The sequence below is a fragment of the Patiria miniata genome, unplaced genomic scaffold (genome assembly GCF_015706575.1).
Source record: "Patiria miniata isolate m_02_andy unplaced genomic scaffold, ASM1570657v1 HiC_scaffold_8, whole genome shotgun sequence".
NCBI lineage: Eukaryota > Metazoa > Echinodermata > Asteroidea > Valvatida > Asterinidae > Patiria > Patiria miniata.
In genome coordinates this window covers 4988418-5009733 of record NW_024037075.1, presented here as the reverse complement: position 1 = coordinate 5009733, position 21316 = coordinate 4988418, and the positions used below count along the sequence as shown (strand labels likewise).

Here is a 21316-nt window from a genome sequence, read left to right as displayed (position 1 = left end):
GGGGGACCACCTAGATGCACTTAATTGAAATGGTCACTAAATTATTGTCAGGGTTGACATACCTGGCGCCCTCTATTGACTCAAAGGACACAGTGATGGTTCACAAGTCAAGATTCAGCTCATGAACTCTGTAAAACCAGAGCAGATTTTCAATATTTTAAAACTGTTTGCACATTGTAACACATATGCAATGTTTCGCCATGGAGCAAGGAATATCGTCGAGTGATTACTAGTGCTCTGCTCTGGGAGACTATTTTACAACTTTGTTCCTTCACATCCCCATCAACTGCATCATCTCAAGAAGAGACTGTTCAGCTGTAATTATGTATCTTGTTTTTTATTTAGATTATTCTTATTTAATATCTGCGGTCTCGGTCTAGGACCACATCGGTCTCGGTCTCGGTCTAGGACCACATCGGTCTCTGTCTGCCTTGAAGGGGCTGGTCTCAGTCTCGAAACTTCAGGTCTCGGTCTTGGTCTCGGTCTTGGACTGTCTGGTCTCAACTACAACACTGATCAATACCAACCCAAAAATGCTCATGATAATTTTCAATCTATACCTGAAGCTAAGGCCCCCCCCCCCTCTCTTTTCGCTGCAGGTCTTCCCTTATTTTTTTAATGATAAATCTGCAAACGTCCAACGCCTGGTTTTGCAGTAATCTCATGGTTAACGACTGTACAGCCTAACCACTGGTATTAACTTACCTGGGCCTTGAGATTCCAATATTGTTTCAGTGCAAAGACTATACACTTGTCGTTAAGTGCACAGTGTTTGATTTTCGAGGAATCAGTGAGCTTCTCGCCAAAAATAACCAGGGAATTCGGGTTGAGAAGCCTCAACCCTCAACCTGTGCGTGACGCTGTCCCATCATTTCCCAAGACAACAGACTTGGCAATGATTGAATTGGCAGTCTTTATTCGTCCCTAATCCAGGCTGACTTCTGAATTCCTGAGCTCGTCAACCACCTGTCATCAACACTTGGTCCTAGGCTTAGGCTTGCCCTCAAGGCCTCACTCCATCTTGGAGCATTACATGTACCTTGAAGCATGCTTGAAGGGTACGAATGCCCTGGGATTAGGCAAAGGGTCTGGGGTTACGGAAGGTCGGCAGACTAGAAAGGAGGATAGCTTAGCATGCAAGCTGATCACGTGACACATCCAAACTAAGAGGAAATGTTGGGGACAACAAGAAATCATGGGGCTACTGTACACAGCCTCAGAATTCAAAAAGACTATTTTGGAAGGGGGTGGGGGCTTACTTTTTTGATGCCTTGACAGATTTCTTGGGTTTTTTTTTGTAAAAGTGAGCAAATTTGAGCCAGAAGTGTGTCTGGCATCTTTTGGACACCATCGGAAGCAATTTGTGCCATTCTTTGTCATGTTTGCTATGCAAAACTCAGTAACTTGAACCTCATTTTGTTCCAATTCACAGCATAGTTTGACACCTACATGTACATTGTACATTGTGTACATGAAATTTTCAAACGCTGAATGCAGCCTAAATCATGAGTGAGATTACTCAAAAATAACAAGTAGTACTAAAAGCCCAAACTGGGAATCTCTAAGCAATTTTGAAAATATATACCTGTAGATCTCTTTGTTTGACTGTTTCTCAATTTTAAAAGACTACAAATCAGGAATGTCTGGATTTTTTTTTTTAATTCATTCGTTATAATTTCTCTCAAGCATGGACCACTAACTACTCAAAAATATTCTTAAAAAAGGGCATGCGAAATCGATTTAGGTCAGAATAAGCAATTTTGTACATATTTATTGAAGTACAAGAACTTGTATGTGGGGTCAAAGGTCACTGAACTGAGGTCATTGTCAAATTGAACGGTTCCCATAAATCGCACAGGGACTCTAGTGTCTCGCCACAAAGTGGTTTATTGTGTACGCTCTTACTTGACAGGCACAGCCAAATTATGTTTGACCAATGCATGCGTCATTGGTGTTTGGATTTGGGTAAATTGGGGAACCAAAAATAGGAAAGGGCTGGAAACAATTACACAATTTGATGGCAAATTCCTCAAGTTATTACACAATTTAACCGAGAATTTCTCTGCAAATTCAAAAGGAGTCCGACGGAAATCAAATTTGTTCAAGCAATTTGAAAAAACTGATTGTACATGTACAAAGAATTTCCGGTTTCAAGTTTTCTACATGTGCCGAGTAAATTCATTTTAACATCGCATCTAGTAGATTCTTCTTCCATATTAAACTGCGCACAAAAGCGGGCATAAGTATCAAAATCCATGCACAGGTGTACACGTACATGTACAGCTTACGTACAGTACATGTACACATACGTGTACATTGTACACTGTTTCAGGTAAAACTACCATACACGGCTATGGGATTTTCATAAAAAAATATTGCGATATCCTGCATGTACCTAGTCCTGTGGGGGAAAAAAAACATGCAGACCACTAAGTCTTGTGCAATGTACCGTATGCTCATGTACCGTACATGTCATAGATTGCATAATTCATAAATTTTTATCATACAAACTGTGCAGTGGTAAAAAAACCCAGGAAGCCTATGTGATGCCCCTCTCTGTATGGACCTGCATGGGCACAATTGTATGAAGCTACTATGCTAACAAAAATATGACCTAGCAAGTTAATGTGCTGAGCTTTAATAAAACAAAAATGGAGAACTAGTCACAAAAAAATATAGGGGCCTAACTCAATTGAAACTCTGTCTGGTAAACATGCTTATTGCAAAGCACAAAATTTCTACACTTTATCATCTTCCCAAGGACGCTCCTTTATGTAAAACACAAGATATTGCAATTGTAATAACACTGGTCAGTGTTAAGCTGGACACTTCAGTCCATCCGCAAGGAATGTGTGGCTTATTATAAGACCCATGGGCCCACTTTACTGCCCACTGTCCCTTCATTATCTGCCCAACATTCTTCACATAGCTCCCCCAGAGTATAAAATATCTGGATCCAACTTGGACTGACATTCAATAATATGAGATGGGTTGGGCACTGATAAGAAGTGTCTACAAGAAACTGCATTGTTAGTTTATAGAGGGCGCGAGGGTGACGTCATTGTTTTGTTGGTCGGCCATGTTGGATTACAACATAACAACAACAAAACGCACACAAAACAAGTACCCGTACCCACGTTCGTACGTGACGGTAGCGTAGCGCAGCGTACACACTTTTGTCAGTTGGTTGCTGTTTCGACATTTTCTATGTTTCCAAGCAGTGTAAGACATAGAAATGGTGAATTTTTGCGCAATTATTGGCTGCAGCAACAGGGGGGATCGGGACAAAAAATCTTTTTTTCGGCTGCCCGCCGTTTTGACCCGAGAAGGAGCTGCCACTCTGGAACTCTCCCAGAGCAGACGCGCTAAATGGCTGTCGCAAATCGCCCGAGACATTAAAGAGAGCAACTTGCCGTATGTACGGGTCTGCTCGGACCATTTTACAAGCGGTGAGTTATTTGAGTAAAAGGAATTCCGTATACGGACTCCTCTTATTTTTCCTAAATATGACTTGAAATTAAGTACCCAAAGTTGTAAATCTGATGAAGAAACGCAAATTTAGGAGGGAAAACTGAATCAAGATTTTTTGTCAGAAAACACCTTGACTTTTTTCTGTCATGGCCCATACAGTTTGTGCAGAAGGTCTGAGGAGGAGTCTGTATATGGAATTCTTTCCTAAAAATGATTATTTTAATAATATTATTAATATTACACTACAGTTACAGGAGTGAGAAAATTTAAAGTTTTTCTTTGAAATTTATGAAAAATCTTTTATTCTGTGGTACTCCATGGACTTAATGTTCCCCTGGCCCTCTCCACCTCCTTGCACTATCCCGACCCTTATTTGGGGTTTTCGTTATGTTTTTCATGCCCCAGGATGGGGATTTTGACACAAATTTAAAGTTTAAGTGTACCTGTGACTGTGAGCAAACCGCGCTCAGATTTTTGCCAGATTTTCTTAGGAAACATTGGCATGTCCCGTAAGTGTAGGTTTTGTGCATGGAAGTGGCTGGGTATGGAATTCTTTGCAATATTTTTCCTCGCTAATTTTTTTTTTTTTCATCAAGCCTGCACTTCAACAAGATTGTAAATCCATAGTTGGATGATGATGCCTAGCAGCGATGTCCAGTCAACATTCTGAGATTCTGAGATAGTGCTTGGATAATGGATATTATATGAAAATCAACGCTCATTTTCTCTGCCAATTTCTTGTACATTAGCCCTTTTTGTAACCGCATACGTAACCCCTAACTGCTCACATTGCTTTTCTGTCGTGACCTTTGACAATACCCACAATGCCTGACAACGGTGATCAACATCAAGATGGCATCCTACAGGGAGCAGTGCAGGACACATGCAGAGTGCGCGATATCAGACCTGCTTGACGCAAGCGCCTAGATGAGATGCACACAAAAAGCCTTTGTGTGAACGTAGTAGCACATGCATTGTCAAAGGTCACGAAAGAAAAACAAGGCGCATTGTTACGTATGTGCAGTTGGGAGTAAAAAACAAAGGATTATGGAACCAACCCTTTTTTTGTGATCAATAGGGGTCCACCCACTATAATGTTATTTGAATGAACAATTTGTTAACTTATTTTGTATTTTATTCCCTGTAGGAAAGCCCTCTGCATTGTATGATAATACCAATCCAGACTGGGCACCAACTGTCAAGCTTGGTCACAGCAACATAGATGGTGCAACTGCCACTCGAGACTTGGAGAGGTACCAAAGACGCTGCTACAGGCAGGGACAGAAGTCCAAATTGGATGCCGCCGAGGCTCTTCTCCAGCTTCATTCAGTTCCCAAGACCCCCAAACGACAACAGTCCACTTCCGAAGAGGCCTGCCAAACTGACTTGGATAGCAACTCCATGAATTCCACACAAACGGAATTACAGCGATTGTTAGAGGAAAACCGAAAATTGAAAGAGCAGCTGGCTGAGAGTAACAATAATTTTGATCGGCAGTTCTTCCAAGATAATGATGAAAATGTGAAGCATTTCACAGGATTGTCAAGCTTTGCCATTTTGGATGTTCTGTTTACGTACCTAGAAACATTCGTTGTGTGCAGCTGTTTGAACAAGTTAACAAAATTTCAGCAGCTAGTGTTGTGCCTCATAAAACTCCGACTGAATCCTACATATGTGGACCTTGGGCAGAGGTTTAATGTGCATAAGTCTACAGCATCTAAAACATTTTTGAACATTATTAACATCATGTATATCAGACTGAAGCCACTCATATTTTGGCCTGATCGGGAACAGCTGTGGGAAACTATGCCCATGAGTTTCAGGACACACTTTGGCAAACAGATAACTGTTATTATCGATTGCTTCGAAATATTTTTAGAAAGGCCGTCCAATCTTGCAGCACGAACGTCAACATGGTCTTCGTACAAACACAACAACACTGTTAAATACTTAATCGGCATCACCCCTCAAGGAGTCATATCTTATTTATCACAAGGCTGGGGTGGAAGAGCAAGCGACAAATACGTGGTTGAACATTCATCTTTCCTCCACAAGTTGTGTCCAGGGGATGTTGTGATGGCAGACAGGGGATTTGATGTTTCAGACAGCGTTGGAATGATGGGTGCTAAGCTTGTACTCCCTGCATTTAGAAGAGATGGGCCACGACTATCTGGAGAGCAAGTTGAAAACACGCGCAGAGTAGCAAACTCCAGAATTCATGTGGAGCGAGTTATAGGACATCTGCGCCAGAAATATACCATCCTCCACAGCACAATTCCCATGGATTTTGTCATTTCCAGAGATGATAATGTTACACTTCTGGACAAAATCACCGTTGTATCTTGTTCTTTGACCAACATGTGCCCATCAGTTGTTCCTTTTGACTGAATGGATTTTTGCTTTTCCAGACACAAGTGTCATTGAAGCAATTTTTCAATCTTTATTGCCTATTTTTCTTCCATGTCATAACAATTTTAGAACAAGTCTCCCTCTGCTTGAGTCTCAAGTTAAGTCCAGTTGAACTGCCTTCGAGTGCCAAGTCAAGTCAAACTCATGTACATGTTCATGTACCTTCAAATCCCTAGTCAAATCAAATCAACACAGGCATGTTGGTGAAGTCGGGTCAAGTCAAGTTGTCACTGCAGTAACTTCGTTCAAGCTAAGTTTAAATTGTTATCTTAAAAAAAAATCTGTTTTGGCAGACTCGAGTCAGAGTTAAGTCGAGTAATTTCTGACAGTGATTCGAATCCAAGTCAAGTCATTTGAAAAAGTGAAGCGAATCCAAGTCAAGTCATTTGAGGTTGGATACTTGAGTCGATTGGAGTCCCGAGTCTCGAGTCCAAGTCATTACAACACTCTGTCATAATAGCATTGATGCTATTTGTTGTGGTTTTTCCCAAAATAATCTGTCACAAACCATTTGAGAGAAAGTAACGTTGGATCATATGATTTATAGCAACCCTTACTCCAATAACTCCATCCATTCGAATGTCTACTTCTTCATATTAGTGAATGGATATGATTCACATTGGGGGGGGGGGGGGTTGAATTTCAAGAAATATGGTCCAACAATAAAAAATAAAATGAGCACATAAAAATAGATTAGAAATGAATGAAAGTCGACTTTCATGGAAAAACAAAACACTCGTGGTGGTGACGAAATATCTATTGTATTGAATTTTGGCTAAAACCTCTGTCTTATTGAAGAGGACATTTAATGATTTATAATCGAACACGCCACTCTAGAAGCTGCTGGCCCCCGCCCATGATGAGTTATAAGCTTATTTTGTATAAATGCCTAATGCGGTGGTGGATGGCAGTGTAAATGTTGTGATTCTTTTTTATAACCGGTGTATATAGTTTTCATTGTTGTGGCCATTTCCAAACACATTTTATCTTAACCAGTGTATTATTTTAATTATGATCATGTATTTATATTTATTTATTCATTTATTTATATATGTACATTTTTATTTATTCATTCATTTATTTATTATATTTATTTATATATATTATATTAATCATATATTGGATTGTGATGGATGCCATTTTCATTGGATATATCTATTTATATATATTATATATATTATATTATAAAATGTATCCCCGATGAAGGTGCTTTGCACTGAAAGCTTGGATTTTACTATCCGCTGAGCACTGTTTTACTTTTGTTTTTACATCTATATTATATTATATATATATTATATTATTTATATTATATTTATTTATATATATATTTATTTAAACTAAATATATATATATTTATTGGGGGGGGGGGGGGGAAGAACCAGAGAAACACATCCTTTGGACATGTATACATAACAAGAATGTTATTTATTTTTGTATATTACAATTGTGGGTTCTGCCATAAGGCACGCCCTTGAAGAGAAGTCAATTTTACAGTACAGTAGATAACGAATAACCTTGGGATCCATCAAAAGTTGTTGTTACTGTGGGTGATCATTATACATGTACTATAGACTATAGGAAGCAAAGAGATACACTGTAACTTACACATTGAGAGCCATGAGTCATGTTCACGGATGCAGAATGTTCATTAGAGCAACTTTCTACAGTATTTTCTGAAATGTGTTCACCTGCATTGTCGTATGAGTATGCACAGTGTAAACTCAATAATAAAAACACTTGCTTACTGTTACAGAAAGAAAAACTTTGATCAGAGGTCCTTTGTTTTTATTACAGCCTGGTGTGTGTTACAAGGGATTTCTATACATGTACATTTGATTGCACCCATTTGAAATTAATACAACTAGGAAAAGTAAGGTACATGCAGGAGCCCTTTTTAAATGTATTCTTTTAAGGATAAGGGTACAGTCTTTCCACAGTGATGGAGCCCATTGGACAATTAAGATCATGTTTTTGCACAAAAGCCTTTATCTTTTCTCAAAGTGAAAAAAAAACCTAGTTTTTGTCAGGGAATGGCTTTAGCCCAAAAGTTATGCATTTTTTGCCTTGGGGTGGAAAAAAGAAAGTGATTAAACTCTCTGCAACTTTCCTTAAAAAGCACAACCAATTATTGTTATAATAAAAATTTCATTCTTCCTTTTTCCGTGGTATTTTACGACACTCTGGGCAGATCCATTTCCCTTTTGGCAGTCTCTTTATCTGGAGGCAACTTTGGTGGAACCAGGTGATTTTGCAGCCTTCATTAGCGCATGAGATCATCTTGTCCACAGGTTGCGATTTTCCACAGTAGCAGTGTGTAGCTGGTGGCTTATCGTGAACAGATGGGATACGGGTGTAAAATTTGCCCATTAATTCTGGTAGCACTGCTTTGTAGAAAAACTCGCGACTTTTTTCTAGAATTTCATCCCACATATTTGCATCAGGCTCAACTCGCTCGATATGGACATCTGTATTTGTCCACAACACAAAGTCAGCATAGTCAACAGAGCAAGTATGTATTTGTGTTTGAACCTGATACATGTATGCATGTTTCCTATCAAGAGAAACCTCGTTATCATTTGCTACAAGGCATGTATTTTGTAGGGATGCATATTCATTGACTTGAGTGTCACGAGCACAAAATGGACACTTGATTTCTAGGACACCTTCCCCACAGCAATCACAGGAAATACGCCCATCTGGGGAAGCCCCAATGTGGGGGCAACTTGTGTTAATTACCAAGCCAGAGTCCTTAACATCAAAATTATGGTGCACTTCTCCCATTCTTTCCACATAAGCCTGCCGTGCCTCTATTTCATGGGAGCATCCCCACTTGGTTGCAGCTGTAGAAAACCTGCACGACTCTGGATAGCACACAGATTGAATGAGTGATTGAGAAGGTTGGTCTGGATTAGTCCTGCAAACATTCTTCATCTTTGATGCAGTGGTGCGGCCTGATCGAAAACGAAACCATTTCTTGCTGGATGATTGTGCTCTTGTTGCCTTTTCTACATTGTCTGCCTTCTCTTGGGTAATTGTCAGCTGAAATTCGTTGCATCTGTTAAGCAGGTCAGGAAATGAGAGAGTTGAGTACTGAGGGTTATACAGATCGGTTAGAATTGGTGGAAGGATGTTGTCAGTATGTGATGGTTTGAATTGGTGGCAGTGTTCAGGTACAACGCTGAGGAGTGCCGGCTTAGTTCCTGTTGCATTCATCTGCGAGAAGAGGGTTGTGAGTTCAGCATCAGTAGGCCCAGGAACTATCTTCCGCACCTTGCTCCGTGGAGGTGGCATCAAACCATCATTAACTAACATATCAAGCTTCCTCTTTTTGGTTTTGGCTGATGTGAAGTCTATTTGAGCTACAGGTAAGTATTGGGCATCCTTTACAGCAGATGGAATCTTCCAGTAAGCTGGTTCCTGTGTTACTGTTTTGCTATCTCTGATACGCACCTTTGTGTCAATGTAAAACATCAAAGCACTGACATGAGTACAAGCCTCTCCGAGACCAGCAATGCAGTTGCAGTGGGTTGCGATGATCTTCCCACACTTTTCTGCAATTAACCATGGCTTGAGTGCCGCCTCCCGCAGTCTCTGTGAATGCATCACCTGCAAGTGTTAAGAAAAAAGTTACAAAACATTTTCAGTAAACCAAACAGAAAGAATATCACACGAAGTAACATGCCCAAGACCAATGTACAAAATATGGAATGTAAAGATCTGATATTTGTTTTCCTTAAAAAGTTGTATATTTCATAACAAGGACAATTAAAGACTTGCACTGTATTAAAGTAGCATCTTCTTATGGTGTGCACTGATGGGGAGTGAATTACAGAAAGTTTACATTAAGGGCACATAATTTTTTTTCCACCAAGTCTTAGTTTATTACCTTTGCTGTAACAACGTGCTTGCCGTTGATGACGGTAGAAACGACATTACGAACCCATCCACTTACGAATTGGTTGTACGCATCCAGGCCTTTATAGCATTTCAAGTCCTCCAAAGTGTATGGACTAGGAGTATACACTAGAAAATTAACAATGTCAGGATACGATATTTGAGGAAGAGAATGTGGATCCTCTTTCCATGACCGCAAACTAATTGTGTATGGATCAATGTCATCAATACACTGCAGAATCTTGTTATATCGGACTTTTGCAGGGCCATCCAGGGCTTGGTAGTATGTTGATCTTGCTGCCATGATAACAGGTTTACATACAGTCAACTGCGAAATAAAAACAGAACACAAAAAAAGCAAAATTAATGGTGCTCAATCTGCAGAGTAATAACACATACACACACACAAATTACTGGTGATCGCCAGCTCTCATCAAGCTCATACAGGGCAATACTTGACATTATAAATCAACCTTTGCAGTGTTTGCCCTTGATTTAATTGACAATTACATTTTTTCCCTAAATAAAAACAATAACTTAGGCCAAAGGCTAAGTGCAGTTCAGATGGGATAAAAATTAGCAATGAAAAATGTGATGATTTCACTATGAGTAGGAAAAACCTAAATATTCAGCCTGTCCCATGTTTTGTACAAAAGAAATGTCATTATGGTCAAATACTGAACTAACGCTAGGGCTAGGCTAGTCTCGATTTAGATCCTCTGTATAATGCGTTGTTTACATTTGGACGTGTATTGCAGTAAACAATGCATTAAACAGAGGATCAAAATCGAGAATAGGGCTAGGCCTGAGTCAAACAATACATGAACAAAACATATTTACAAAGTTCCAATGAAATTTTATTTTGGCGTTATTTTCTGATTTTTTTTTCGAAGTGCACAATGACAATGAACTCTTTTAAAATGCGCCCCAACACATGAAAATGATTTTACAAACTGGAGGTTACAATGATTTATCTGAATTTATCAATTTTAAAGAAATTATTAAATGTTAATGTGGGATTTTCAGAGATTTGTTCAAGTGCGCCAAGTCTGCACGTTTACTCGTTACTTACGGAACACCCAGCTGAATTTGTGCCCAATTTCCGGACGCCACCGTTTTTTTTATTTCGGACTTGATTTCATGACACTGAAATCTTATGATTAGTAGGCCTACCTGGAATTACATCCCCGCTACAGTTGTCGATTTAGTGGTAGCAGCAAGCACTTCAGCACTGGAGATCAATGAATCATGACACTAACTTGTCTTGCAAGTCGAGTACTCGGGATCGTCTGTAGCCTATTTACGTGTTATAAACTTCGCGCCGTCAACGTCCCTGTAATCCAATATGGAGGGCGCTGTGCGTTGCTGCGGTAACATGACGTGGGCGAGACGGCTCTATAGCGCCATGGTTTATTGAAGTGGTTTGCATAAACAAATAAAGTGCTAATTAGTGTAGACATGGAACTGCATGAACATGTTTAATTACTTTCCTCAGCGCTGATATTGAAACCTTTTGAAAGGATGTAGTCAAGATAGTTTTCAAATCTGCTGGTGAAAATAAATATTATCCCTATTTAATTTGGGTATTTTGGATTGGATATTTTGGATATATTGACATATTGATATTATGAGTATTTAAATTGTTTGAATAATTGACAAAAATTTACAATGTAAGCACCGTAGTCTTCCTTACATGCATCTTGCATTATCTTCGTGAAACTGCCTAATAGGCCCTAAACTTGATTTTACTGAGACTGCACTTTAACACAATGCACAGACTGTGGATCAGCAATATGGGCTCAACCATGAGCTGAACATGTTTTTGCATCTTTTTTTGGGGGGGGGGGGGGTTACATTAAAATATTTTTCAATAATATTTTGCATTATGGACAATTCCAGAGTTATTACAATGTCTGTGACAGAGTTTTGTTTAGAGCTCAGTAAATACAGCTGAAAATGTCTAAATTTCCAATTGTTTCATCCATCATCTAGCAATGGTCAAGGAGATTACAGACTAGGAGTTTTTCACTGATTCTTTCATTAGATATATCATGGTTAACTGGATCTGTCACAGACATTACACTGCCTTCATAACGCTGGAATTCGGGCGATTCACAATGCAGTGCGCCACTAAGAGCTTGCTGTGGAGAGTCCATTTTAAGGTCGACAAAACACGGCCCATTTGAATGAGTGTCAGTAGACAACTTGAGCTAATTTGTTATAGATTGGGGCATAGCGTTCTGCCGCCTTACAAAAAACATGATATTAATAAAAAGAAAAGAAAAGGGCAAACATGTACATGTACTCAATCATACGCTTACGAAACTACTGACCGGAAAAACTAACAATTTCAAATGTCCCACGCTGCGAATTTGTCGACCATCTCCCACAATGCACTGGGAAAAATGAACTCTCTGTGGCAATATCTTGGTGGCGCACTGCATTGTGAATCGCCCGAATTGACTTTTTGTTTTACAGTACACCAAACAATTTTCTTTACACCTTTGTTCCAGTGCTAATGGGTTAATTCTGTTGCAGTAAATAGTATTATTTATTAAAATATCAACATTACTGACCATTTTTCCTAATTTTGATAGAAAGGGGTATTTACATACAATTCTGTGACATTTATCAAACATTTTTCCACTTTTGGTAGGGGGGGGGGAATATGTAACATGTGAACTGGAAGATTTATCCCAACATTACTGCATAAATCAGCAGTGCGTGCACAATCCGCACAGCAACACAAACATTCAGCCCCAGTCTGTGGTGGTGATTACTGCACGACCTCAGACGACCTCTGACCTCGGCTGACCCCATGCAAGCGCTCCATGTGATGGGTGCCTCAGACACCATGACACTACAGACTGGGGGCTTATCGTAGTCTGTGGGGCTGCAGGGGGAACAACCTGTTATTGCAGTAGCATATGGCGTGCCAAGGACAACAAATCGCTTGTGCCATAATTTTAAAATCTTTTTCAATATGTGGCTGTACATATAAATTTATGTACATGTTTATATACATGACAATATTGCACCATACATGTATGCAAGAATTATGCAAGGATACATGCAGCATGTGTGTAGACATGTTCATTTTACATGTACATGTATCAAATATGCTGTTCGTTTTGGAGGAAGGACTAGACTGTCTTCAACCCTTACTCCCAACAGGTTGTCTCTAGGCACCCTGCCAAATGCAACAAAATGCAACTTGGCTGAGATAGAACCCTGCTAAATGCAACAAATTGCAACAGTGGATTCTGTTGCATTGTGCAGTGAACCCAGTGCATACCAGCCTTGGCACCCAAAATGCAACCAAATGCAACAGTGGATTGTGTTGCATCGCCTTGGCACTATGAGCAGTTACGTGTACCCTGCTAAATGCAACAAGATGCAACAACGCACTGGGACTTGAGTTGCCTGCTAAATGCAACAGTATGCAACAACTTTTTACCTTAGTTGCATTTCTGTTGCATTTAGCAGGGTTAGGGTTAATACAATATAACAATCCATCATTAATTAAGCCAGAGTGTTTTGTGTTCTTTCTAATTTACCCAGTCTTGACTGTGAAGTGCCGTTCTCGTGCAAAAAGTACTGGAATAATTTGGACACCAAATTTTTAAAATGTGTCACAAATTGGACATCCTCTTTTAAAATGTAGCTTGACGTCAGCATGTGTGCACACATACTGAAATTTGTATCCTTGTGGAGACATTTCTTTGTTCTCGTGCAGTAAAGTTTTCGAGTTTGAAAATGAAGTTTCAAAATGCTCTTATTTTCACCAGAATTAATTTCCTTGGCTGAAATTCGGACTTAATATCCCTTTTCTAAAACTCTTCCATTTGCAACAGATCAACCCACCTTGGAAATTCCTAGTTTTTGAGTAAAATCCATATATCTATTTCTTGAAAACCTTGTGGAGACGTATTCATCTATAGAAATTGCCCTGTAGAGACAATCTTTTGTTCCCTATTGTACACACGTCTCCAGAGGGCACGGTGTATCAGATCAAAATACTACTCATCATAGAAATACTTGTTTCGTAGTTGTGGGGACTACACTAAAGTTGTCCCATGATACTATGGGGACCGAAGACACTGTGGGGACAGCAGAAAGTACCCATAACTCGGTCCTAATTACCCTAGCAATGAAAAACTTCCCATAAGGCTAAAAAAAAAAAGTCTCCGGTTTCTGGTATGGAGCTTGCCCAAAAAGTGGTGCGGCGACGCGGCTTTTTTTTTTTTTTTACCTGTTTTTTTTTGCTTCAAATGTCAGCTGATGACTGCAAAGTGCAAATGGTGCCCGACTAAACTTAGTGCAAATATTATGGGAGACCAGAGAGGACACATAAAGTTTATTCTCGATCATAACCCCATTTAAAAACACGTTAAAATTGTGCAGCAGCAGGATTTCAGTCAAACCAGTGAGTTTGGCGGTTTTGAGACATCATCTTTCATTGAAAAAAAAACTTTTTCATTTTGCCGACGCGCATGGCTACGGCGACGCGCGCGCATACCAGAAACCGGAGACTTTTTTTTTGGCCTAAGGCGGTGACGCCCGCCAAAGTACACAAATGTGGGTTAAAAAAAAATGGTGACAATGTGTAAACATGTACTTTCACATGTGTTCGTACACATCGATGTTTTACATTTTAGTGAGATCAGGGAAATTAATTGTGCTGCCATTTTTGTCAACAGATTTATATAAGTTCAATAAAATTATACGAACCTACATTATGCTGGACAGTCCCAAATTGTTCATAGAAATAATCCATCAGCTCATCAGGCCTATTGTACCAATTTGTCAGTCTGTATAATTTATCAGTCTGTTACTTCCTGGTTTGCAGTATACAGGATGTCCAATAATCTATAATGACTTCCTGAATTGTTGCCTCATTGTTTCCTGGGATTAGGCAATGTTGCTAATTCCAATATCCTCATGCGAGAACTGACAGCAAAAGGTGTCGCAATGTGACTGACATGATGTCAATCAAACCTCATGCTGTGAAGTGATAATTGTTCTTGACTGAGCTCCAACACTTCAAACTTACCTGGCCCTCTAGGGAGTAGATTATTAATTAATTTCATGAAAATAGAAATTTGTGAATTCCCAGAGATGTTAAAGGGAAAATACAACATTTGCAAACATCAAAAAATAAAACTACCATTTCATTTTGAAATACCTTGCTAGAATGTTAGTGAATGACAGTGTAAAGCATCCTGTAAAATCATGGCACCTGGTATACTGTCATTTTCAAGAAAAGTGGTATTTTTGTATCAATTTCCAACGCTGGTCGGCCGACCAGCGTTGGAAAAACCGGCTTTTTTTCAAATACTGGCCCCAATTGACCATCGCACTTGTTTGCAATTGATTACACACCTATGAACGGGTACAAGCCAGCTAATTCCCCAATGTATGTAAACTGCTCTGTTTCTTCTTATATGGAGTCAGGGAACCAGACTACAGGAAAATGATTGTTTTCCTTGGTTTTTATAGCATTTTCGAACCCAAAACCTCAAAAAAGTCAGTGCAACTATATTTGCTATATATTTCCAACCCCCAATTCCATCCATTTTTGAAAATTACAGCAAAAGCAAATGATGTAAATTCCCTTTAAGTTTGGGGTTTTTTTTCCAATTTTATGCTGGTAGACTTGAATAAATCAGCCTTAAATACACGAATGGAGTGGACCACAGATTCTAATTACAAGCAATTTCAGCATATGTACGTACATGTACATGTACGATGCCAGAGGTACTAGCAGGCCGGTTAGCTGATCTGTTATCTACAAATAATTTTTCCACCAAGACAATTAATTAATGTTTGTTTTTAATATCAACAGCAAACTGCTGGGTTCACATATTATAGGCCTTTTCACACTAGACAAATCTCGGGGTTGACGCGGGGTTGAAAACATGCGGCGTTTCACACTTGAAAATGTTCAACCCTGCGTCAACCCTGAGATTGATTTCACCCCAGGTTGAACTCAACCCTGCTCCAGACCAGGGTTGAGATTTTCAACCCGGGTTGAAAGTCTTGCAGGGTTTAAAACAGTAGTATTAAACCGAGCAAAAGGAGCTCGGTTTGCATGAAACAAGACAAAGTGTGAAATGATGCGGGGTTGAAAAATCAAAACTCAACCCGGAGCAGCATTGGGTTCGCCCAGGGTTGGGTTGACCAGGGTTGGGTTCGCCCAGGGTTGAGTTATCCCGGGTTGTGAGGCTCCAGTGTGAAAAGGCAGAATGTTCAGTTCAATGCGACATACATGCACTGTACATGTAAATGTACATGTTTACATGTACCGGAAGCTTTGCAACATGCCATTGCATGTTCACTTTATGTGAATACTAGTCAGCAATTGCATTTGATTTGCCAAAAAAAAAAGTATTAACGTTTTTGCTATTCAGTTTCCAGATTGTTAGGCCTATGGGTAATTCCACAAAGTTGGGTACAGAATGTGTGACATGAGGGTGAGTTTTTCAAAATAATGTGAAGAGCACTAAAATAACTTTTTTAGGTGCTGACATATATGTAGTGTCTAAAATAATAAACCATTTTGAGACATCTTGTCAAACGTTTTATTTTTAACAGTGTTGTTTATTAACAGATGCAAAGCAAGTTTCACATGTAACATGGACACCAAACATGAGGAATCACCTTTCCCATTGTTATTTTATAGAATTGATATGCTCCAAGTATAGAATGTATTTAAAAGGGCTTGATAAGTACATTAATTAAATTCATACATTTTTTGGCTAATCGTTATGAGATTATTGAAATCAGCTGTTGTTCACTCACATGAAATGGGCAAATTATATAAATTTGGCCCTTCATACATATTTTTTCTTGTATTGTCTGTTCCAAAAATGTTTGTCTACACCAAACGTGTAAAACACAAGGAAGCAAACTCACACGTTCAACTTATTTTGCCATGTTACCATTTCTTTTACACAAGACAGTATCCATGCAAAATAATTTTGTGGTTTCACATGTAACAATGACACCAAAATATTGGTGTCCTGTTACACGTGAAACTGATATATGGATTATAAGGTAATAAGCTTTAAACTTGATAAAAAATGAGTAAAACTTCATTTATATTAGTTAAAAATGAACAAATTTGAAACATCAGCTGAAGATGTGAGTGTGTTTAGCTTTGAGACTCCCATATTGGACAGGGTTGGGTTTCACATGTAACATGGATGCCAAATTATTGAACGTTCTGATTACATCTCAAGATGTGATGCCTAAACCATTTTGCCGTCCCCATCCTTCCCGTATCCCGTCCCTCCCCTCCCCTACCCCACCCCACCCTCCCCCACTCCATTCCCACCCTTCTAGTACCCATAACATATTGGACAGGGTTGGGTTTCACATGTAACATGGATGCCAAATTATCGAAAGTTCCGATTACATCTCAAGATGTGATGCCTAAACTATTTTGCGGTCCCCATCCTTCCCGTATCCCGTCCCTACCCTCCTCTACCCCACCCCACCCTCCCCCACTCCATTCCCATCCTTCTAGTACCCATTACATAACAGTGTTGTAGTTGAGTCCATCACAAGTCCCTGCAAGTCCATCATAAGTCCATCACAAACAATTCAGTCTTAATCAGGTAATAAACTTTAAACTTGATAAAAAAATGAGTAAAACTTCATTTACCGGTATATTAATTAAAAATGAACAAATTTGAAACATCCGCTAAAGATGTGAGAGAGTTTAGCTTCGAGACTCCCATTATTGGACAGGGTTGGGTTTCACATGTAACATGGATGCCAAATTATCGAACGTTCTGATTACATCTCAAGATGTGATGCCTAAACCATTTTGCCGTCCCCATCCTTCCCGTATCCCGTCCCTACCCTCCCCTACCCCACCCCTCCCCCTCCCCACTCTACCCTCCCCTTCCCCACTCCATTCCCACTCTCTAGTACCCATTACATAACAGTGTTGTTGGATGCATTGTTCCTTGGATTAACCATTCCCAAATGGATGAATTTACTGAACATGCTGAAGCCTAAATCAATGCAAATTATGAATTTATTTCTTAGGGGAAGATTTTTTTTTAGTTTTGTACTATTCATTCTTATGTGTTTTGTTTCTTTTGTTTGAAAAAAATGTTGAAATATCTTAATTCAAACCAGAAAAAGAAAATCACATGATGCTCCACCCCCATTATGAGAATGGAATGGTCTGGCGGTATCCTGGCCTGTGACCAATCAATGTTGACACTTCCCCTCTTATTTTAGACTAACTTCAGTAAAAATCACCAACTTTCGAACCCCCTTCAAACAGATAAATGAAAAGGACCCCATTTTTAATAGATCAGACGTTGACCATCCAACGCAGGCAAAAGCACAGGCCAAAACACATAATCGTACCACACCGTCGCATGGAAACCACGTCGTGATATTTCCATACGATGTGCAATTTCAGTTAGGGTTTCGGGACACATATTTAGCGTCATTTGTGAAAGCTTAGCCTCTTCTAGTCCGAGTAACTTGGACCCAACTTATCGCCTTTTTTAACATTTTGGACATGGTCTGGCGATAGTGGGGTCCAAGCTAATACCGCGACCTGGACAACATCATCCTGTCACTGTCCCAAACCAACATTTTCCAACAAAAAACATCAGATTTCACCTTCAAAACGGCCTCCAAATTACTAGATATGCCACCTGAAGTACAAGTAGACATCGATGATTAAGATGGTTGTACTTAAGTTTACTTACGATCCGGAAGAAAAGTGAAATTTTCCGTTCATTTCGGAGAGCTCCCCTCGCGATCTTGAACACGTTAAATTTCCGATCGTGTTTAATGTTTGAACGACGCGATTTCTTCTACATGCCCAGTGTTCATTTAACCCTTACCCTACTTGACCCTCCAACGCATGCCAATATGTGCCTCAAGAAAATCTCCTATGTTTTTTGCATGGCCCTCCAATATCTGCCATGTCATTTCAAGGGTAACTGGACAGGCACTCCAATACATGCCACAGAGAACAATGAGAGTCCTCTGATAACAAAGTGAGTGCCCCCAGCTGGTCAGTATCAGGCACCCTCCAGGGCCTCCAACTCCTGCCAATTGGAGCCTTCACTGTCAAGATAGTTTATCTGCCAATATACTGCAGCTGGAGGGCATTGGCATAACCAACTGACATGCAGTAAACTACCCTCAGAGAGTAAGGGTTAATGGTCCCCGTATCCCGTGTGCGATTCCGTTACCGAGCGCGCACGATTATGATAATGAGTCACGTTTGTAAACACATACATGTGCATTTTGAACTGTAAAAGGGAATCGGGAACCAGCTTGAACTGGTACCCGCCATAAAAGCTGCGCTAGTTCCCGACTCCCTATTATCGTTTGAAATGCACATGTGTTTACAAACGTGATCCAGTCTACTCATTATCATAATCGATGCATCGCGCGCGCTCGGTAACGGAATCGCACTCGGGATACGGGGACCATCGAATGTACGCTGGGCATGTAGAAGAAATCGCGTCGTTCAAACATTAAACACGATCGGAAATTTAACGTGTTCAAGATCGCGAGGGGAGCTCTCCGAAATGAACGGAAAATTTCACTTTTCTTCCGGATCGTAAGTAAACTTAAGTACAACCATCTTAATCATCGATGTCTACTTGTACTTCAGGTGGCATATCTAGTAATTTGGAGGCCGTTTGACCGTGCATGAACATGTTTTATGCCAAATCACGGAAATGGAATATCACGTCGTCACGCGGTTACCATTTTGTTTCGTATCCATTCCGTAGCTGAAGTGCAGGTTTTAGCGTGTCAACTATACTGCAACAATTGTTTGAGATGTTATTCATGTTTCAGCATACACAGGGAGTAGTTCTTCGGGATTACCAGGCACCGTGTTGATAAATCTGTAATCTAACCCTTGTTTGTCCTCCCCGAATGTGGTATACCTCGTAACTGACATCACACCGTAAAAAAATGACACCAAAACTATTGGCACCCACGATGGAAAAGTTGCCGAAAGCACGCGGGTTTCTTCTTGCAACAAAGCAAGGGTTGCATCCGGGTACTTTGATCGCAAGACGTTCATCCAGAAAATCTATAGAGGGCGCACGCGCGATCGCATTTAATTATCACGTCGTCACGTTTTTTAGTGGATGCGAAGTCAACTACCAGTGAGTAACCACGGTTGTTTTTTAAAAATCGTGTAGTTTTTTTCATGATTTCTGGTTGGATACGAATGGAATGCTACTGTTTCTCGTGGAAATCGTTATTTGGGTCTTCTAAATGACTCTGACATTTTACAATATGTCGGTAAATTTCGGTTTCACCTCGCAACATTGCTGACACGAAATGTTACGATGGGCGCTGAGACTTCCGTGATCGATACTTCAGAAATGCAAGACGCATGGAATAAATAACAATCAGGGAATCGTAAACGGTCTATTGGTTCAACTTTATTTGCAAAACATTATTTAAAATATACTCTTGGGAACACAGAATCGTACATTGAAGACCGAGTATGTTTCATGTCACAAAATATTCTTAAAATAAACATGGATACCATGATATTTTGGTGACGTAGTTTGGGTTTCGACCAATTGGAGGTCCCAAAAAAAATTTTTTTCTTGTTCGCCCATTCATCCTCAATAAATCGGGATCGATAAAAAATGTGATTAATTTGTCAAAAAAAAAAATAACAGCACTTTGTTTTCACTGGACCACTGTCACTGATGCATTGATTGTGTACCCAACTTCATGGAATGACCCCTATACAAAAATTTCTTTGGCCATACAAAATTAAAATGCCAAGCAGTTTACCATACAAATTGAAGGACAAAATCATTTATGGAATGCATGCAATCATGTACAACAATGTACCGGTACACACAATGGCTGTATGTGTACTATGTACATTTTGCACACTGTATGTACATATTCTGACATTTTTAACCCACTGTCACCGCCCACACATACATTTTGAACGTCTAAATGTAATATAATAATCCATAGACTGAACGAGTATTTGACTCTCTGCTGCCATGTACACCATTATCTCTAAGGCCAACAGCTGTGCAAGTAAAATTATTCAAATATAGACTGGGTTTTCACAAACAAAAGAGAAATTTAACCTTAAAACTGTATTTTCAATTGAACCATTGATTTCTTCAACACGGTCGGACAACAACAAAGAATTCAGGACATGAACTTGCGGTTTTTATAAATCAACAACAAACTAAATTCAAGGTCAAAAGAGGTCAACTTTAGCAATGAAACTTTTGGCAATGAACTTGTAATGATAAAAAAACATAGCTAATTATTTTACTCTCCCCCCAATCTTTTCTATATTTGAGACCATCAAAATAGTTTTTAAAAGATCTAGTATCCTAAATAAATCCCCTAAAAAAGTGTAATAATGCCCAAATTTTTGCGAAGCTATTTCACCAAAACTATATTGCTTAGCCATTTTTTAATTTTTGCTAAGCTTAAAATGGGCTGGGAACCAGCTAAAAGCAATTAACCATCATATGTAACTGAGGCTGGTAACCCCTCTTAT

At 39.5% G+C, this 21316-nt stretch overlaps 2 protein-coding genes across 3 annotated transcripts; one reads left to right on the top strand and one right to left on the bottom strand.

The window, feature by feature from the left end:
- Nucleotides 1-3037: 3037 nt before the first annotated feature.
- LOC119719593 lies at nt 3038-6937 on the top strand. Its single transcript, XM_038189071.1, has 2 exons — nt 3038-3449; nt 4619-6937. The coding sequence occupies exons 1-2, from the start codon at nt 3236-3238 to the stop codon at nt 5857-5859; spliced, it is 1455 nt and encodes a 484-aa protein (XP_038044999.1). The 5' UTR covers nt 3038-3235; the 3' UTR covers nt 5860-6937.
- A 703-nt stretch (nt 6938-7640) lies between these two features.
- LOC119719594 lies at nt 7641-11171 on the bottom strand. 2 transcript variants are annotated; one of them, XM_038189073.1, is made up of 4 exons: nt 10948-11170; nt 9767-10102; nt 9331-9486; nt 7641-8935 (listed from the first exon to the last, which is right to left on the bottom strand). In XM_038189073.1, the coding sequence occupies exons 2-4, from the start codon at nt 10076-10078 to the stop codon at nt 8789-8791; spliced, it is 615 nt and encodes a 204-aa protein (XP_038045001.1). In that variant the 5' UTR covers nt 10079-10102; nt 10948-11170; the 3' UTR covers nt 7641-8788. The 2 variants fall into 2 exon arrangements, with proteins under 2 accessions (XP_038045001.1, XP_038045000.1); XM_038189072.1 differs by having other exon boundaries at nt 7641-9486; nt 10948-11171.
- Nucleotides 11172-21316: the final 10145 nt, after the last annotated feature.

Coding starts and splice junctions, on each gene's coding strand:
- LOC119719593 (XM_038189071.1), top strand. CDS start 3,236: ATGGTGAATTTTTGCGCAATTATTGGCTGCAGCAACAGGGGGGATCGG. Junction 3,450..4,618: donor CTCGGACCATTTTACAAGCG/GTGAGTTATTTG, acceptor TATTCCCTGTAG/GAAAGCCCTCTGCATTGTAT.
- LOC119719594 (XM_038189072.1), bottom strand. CDS start 10,078: ATGGCAGCAAGATCAACATACTACCAAGCCCTGGATGGCCCTGCAAAA. Junction 9,487..9,766: donor AGCACGTTGTTACAGCAAAG/GTAATAAACTAA, acceptor TAACACTTGCAG/GTGATGCATTCACAGAGACT.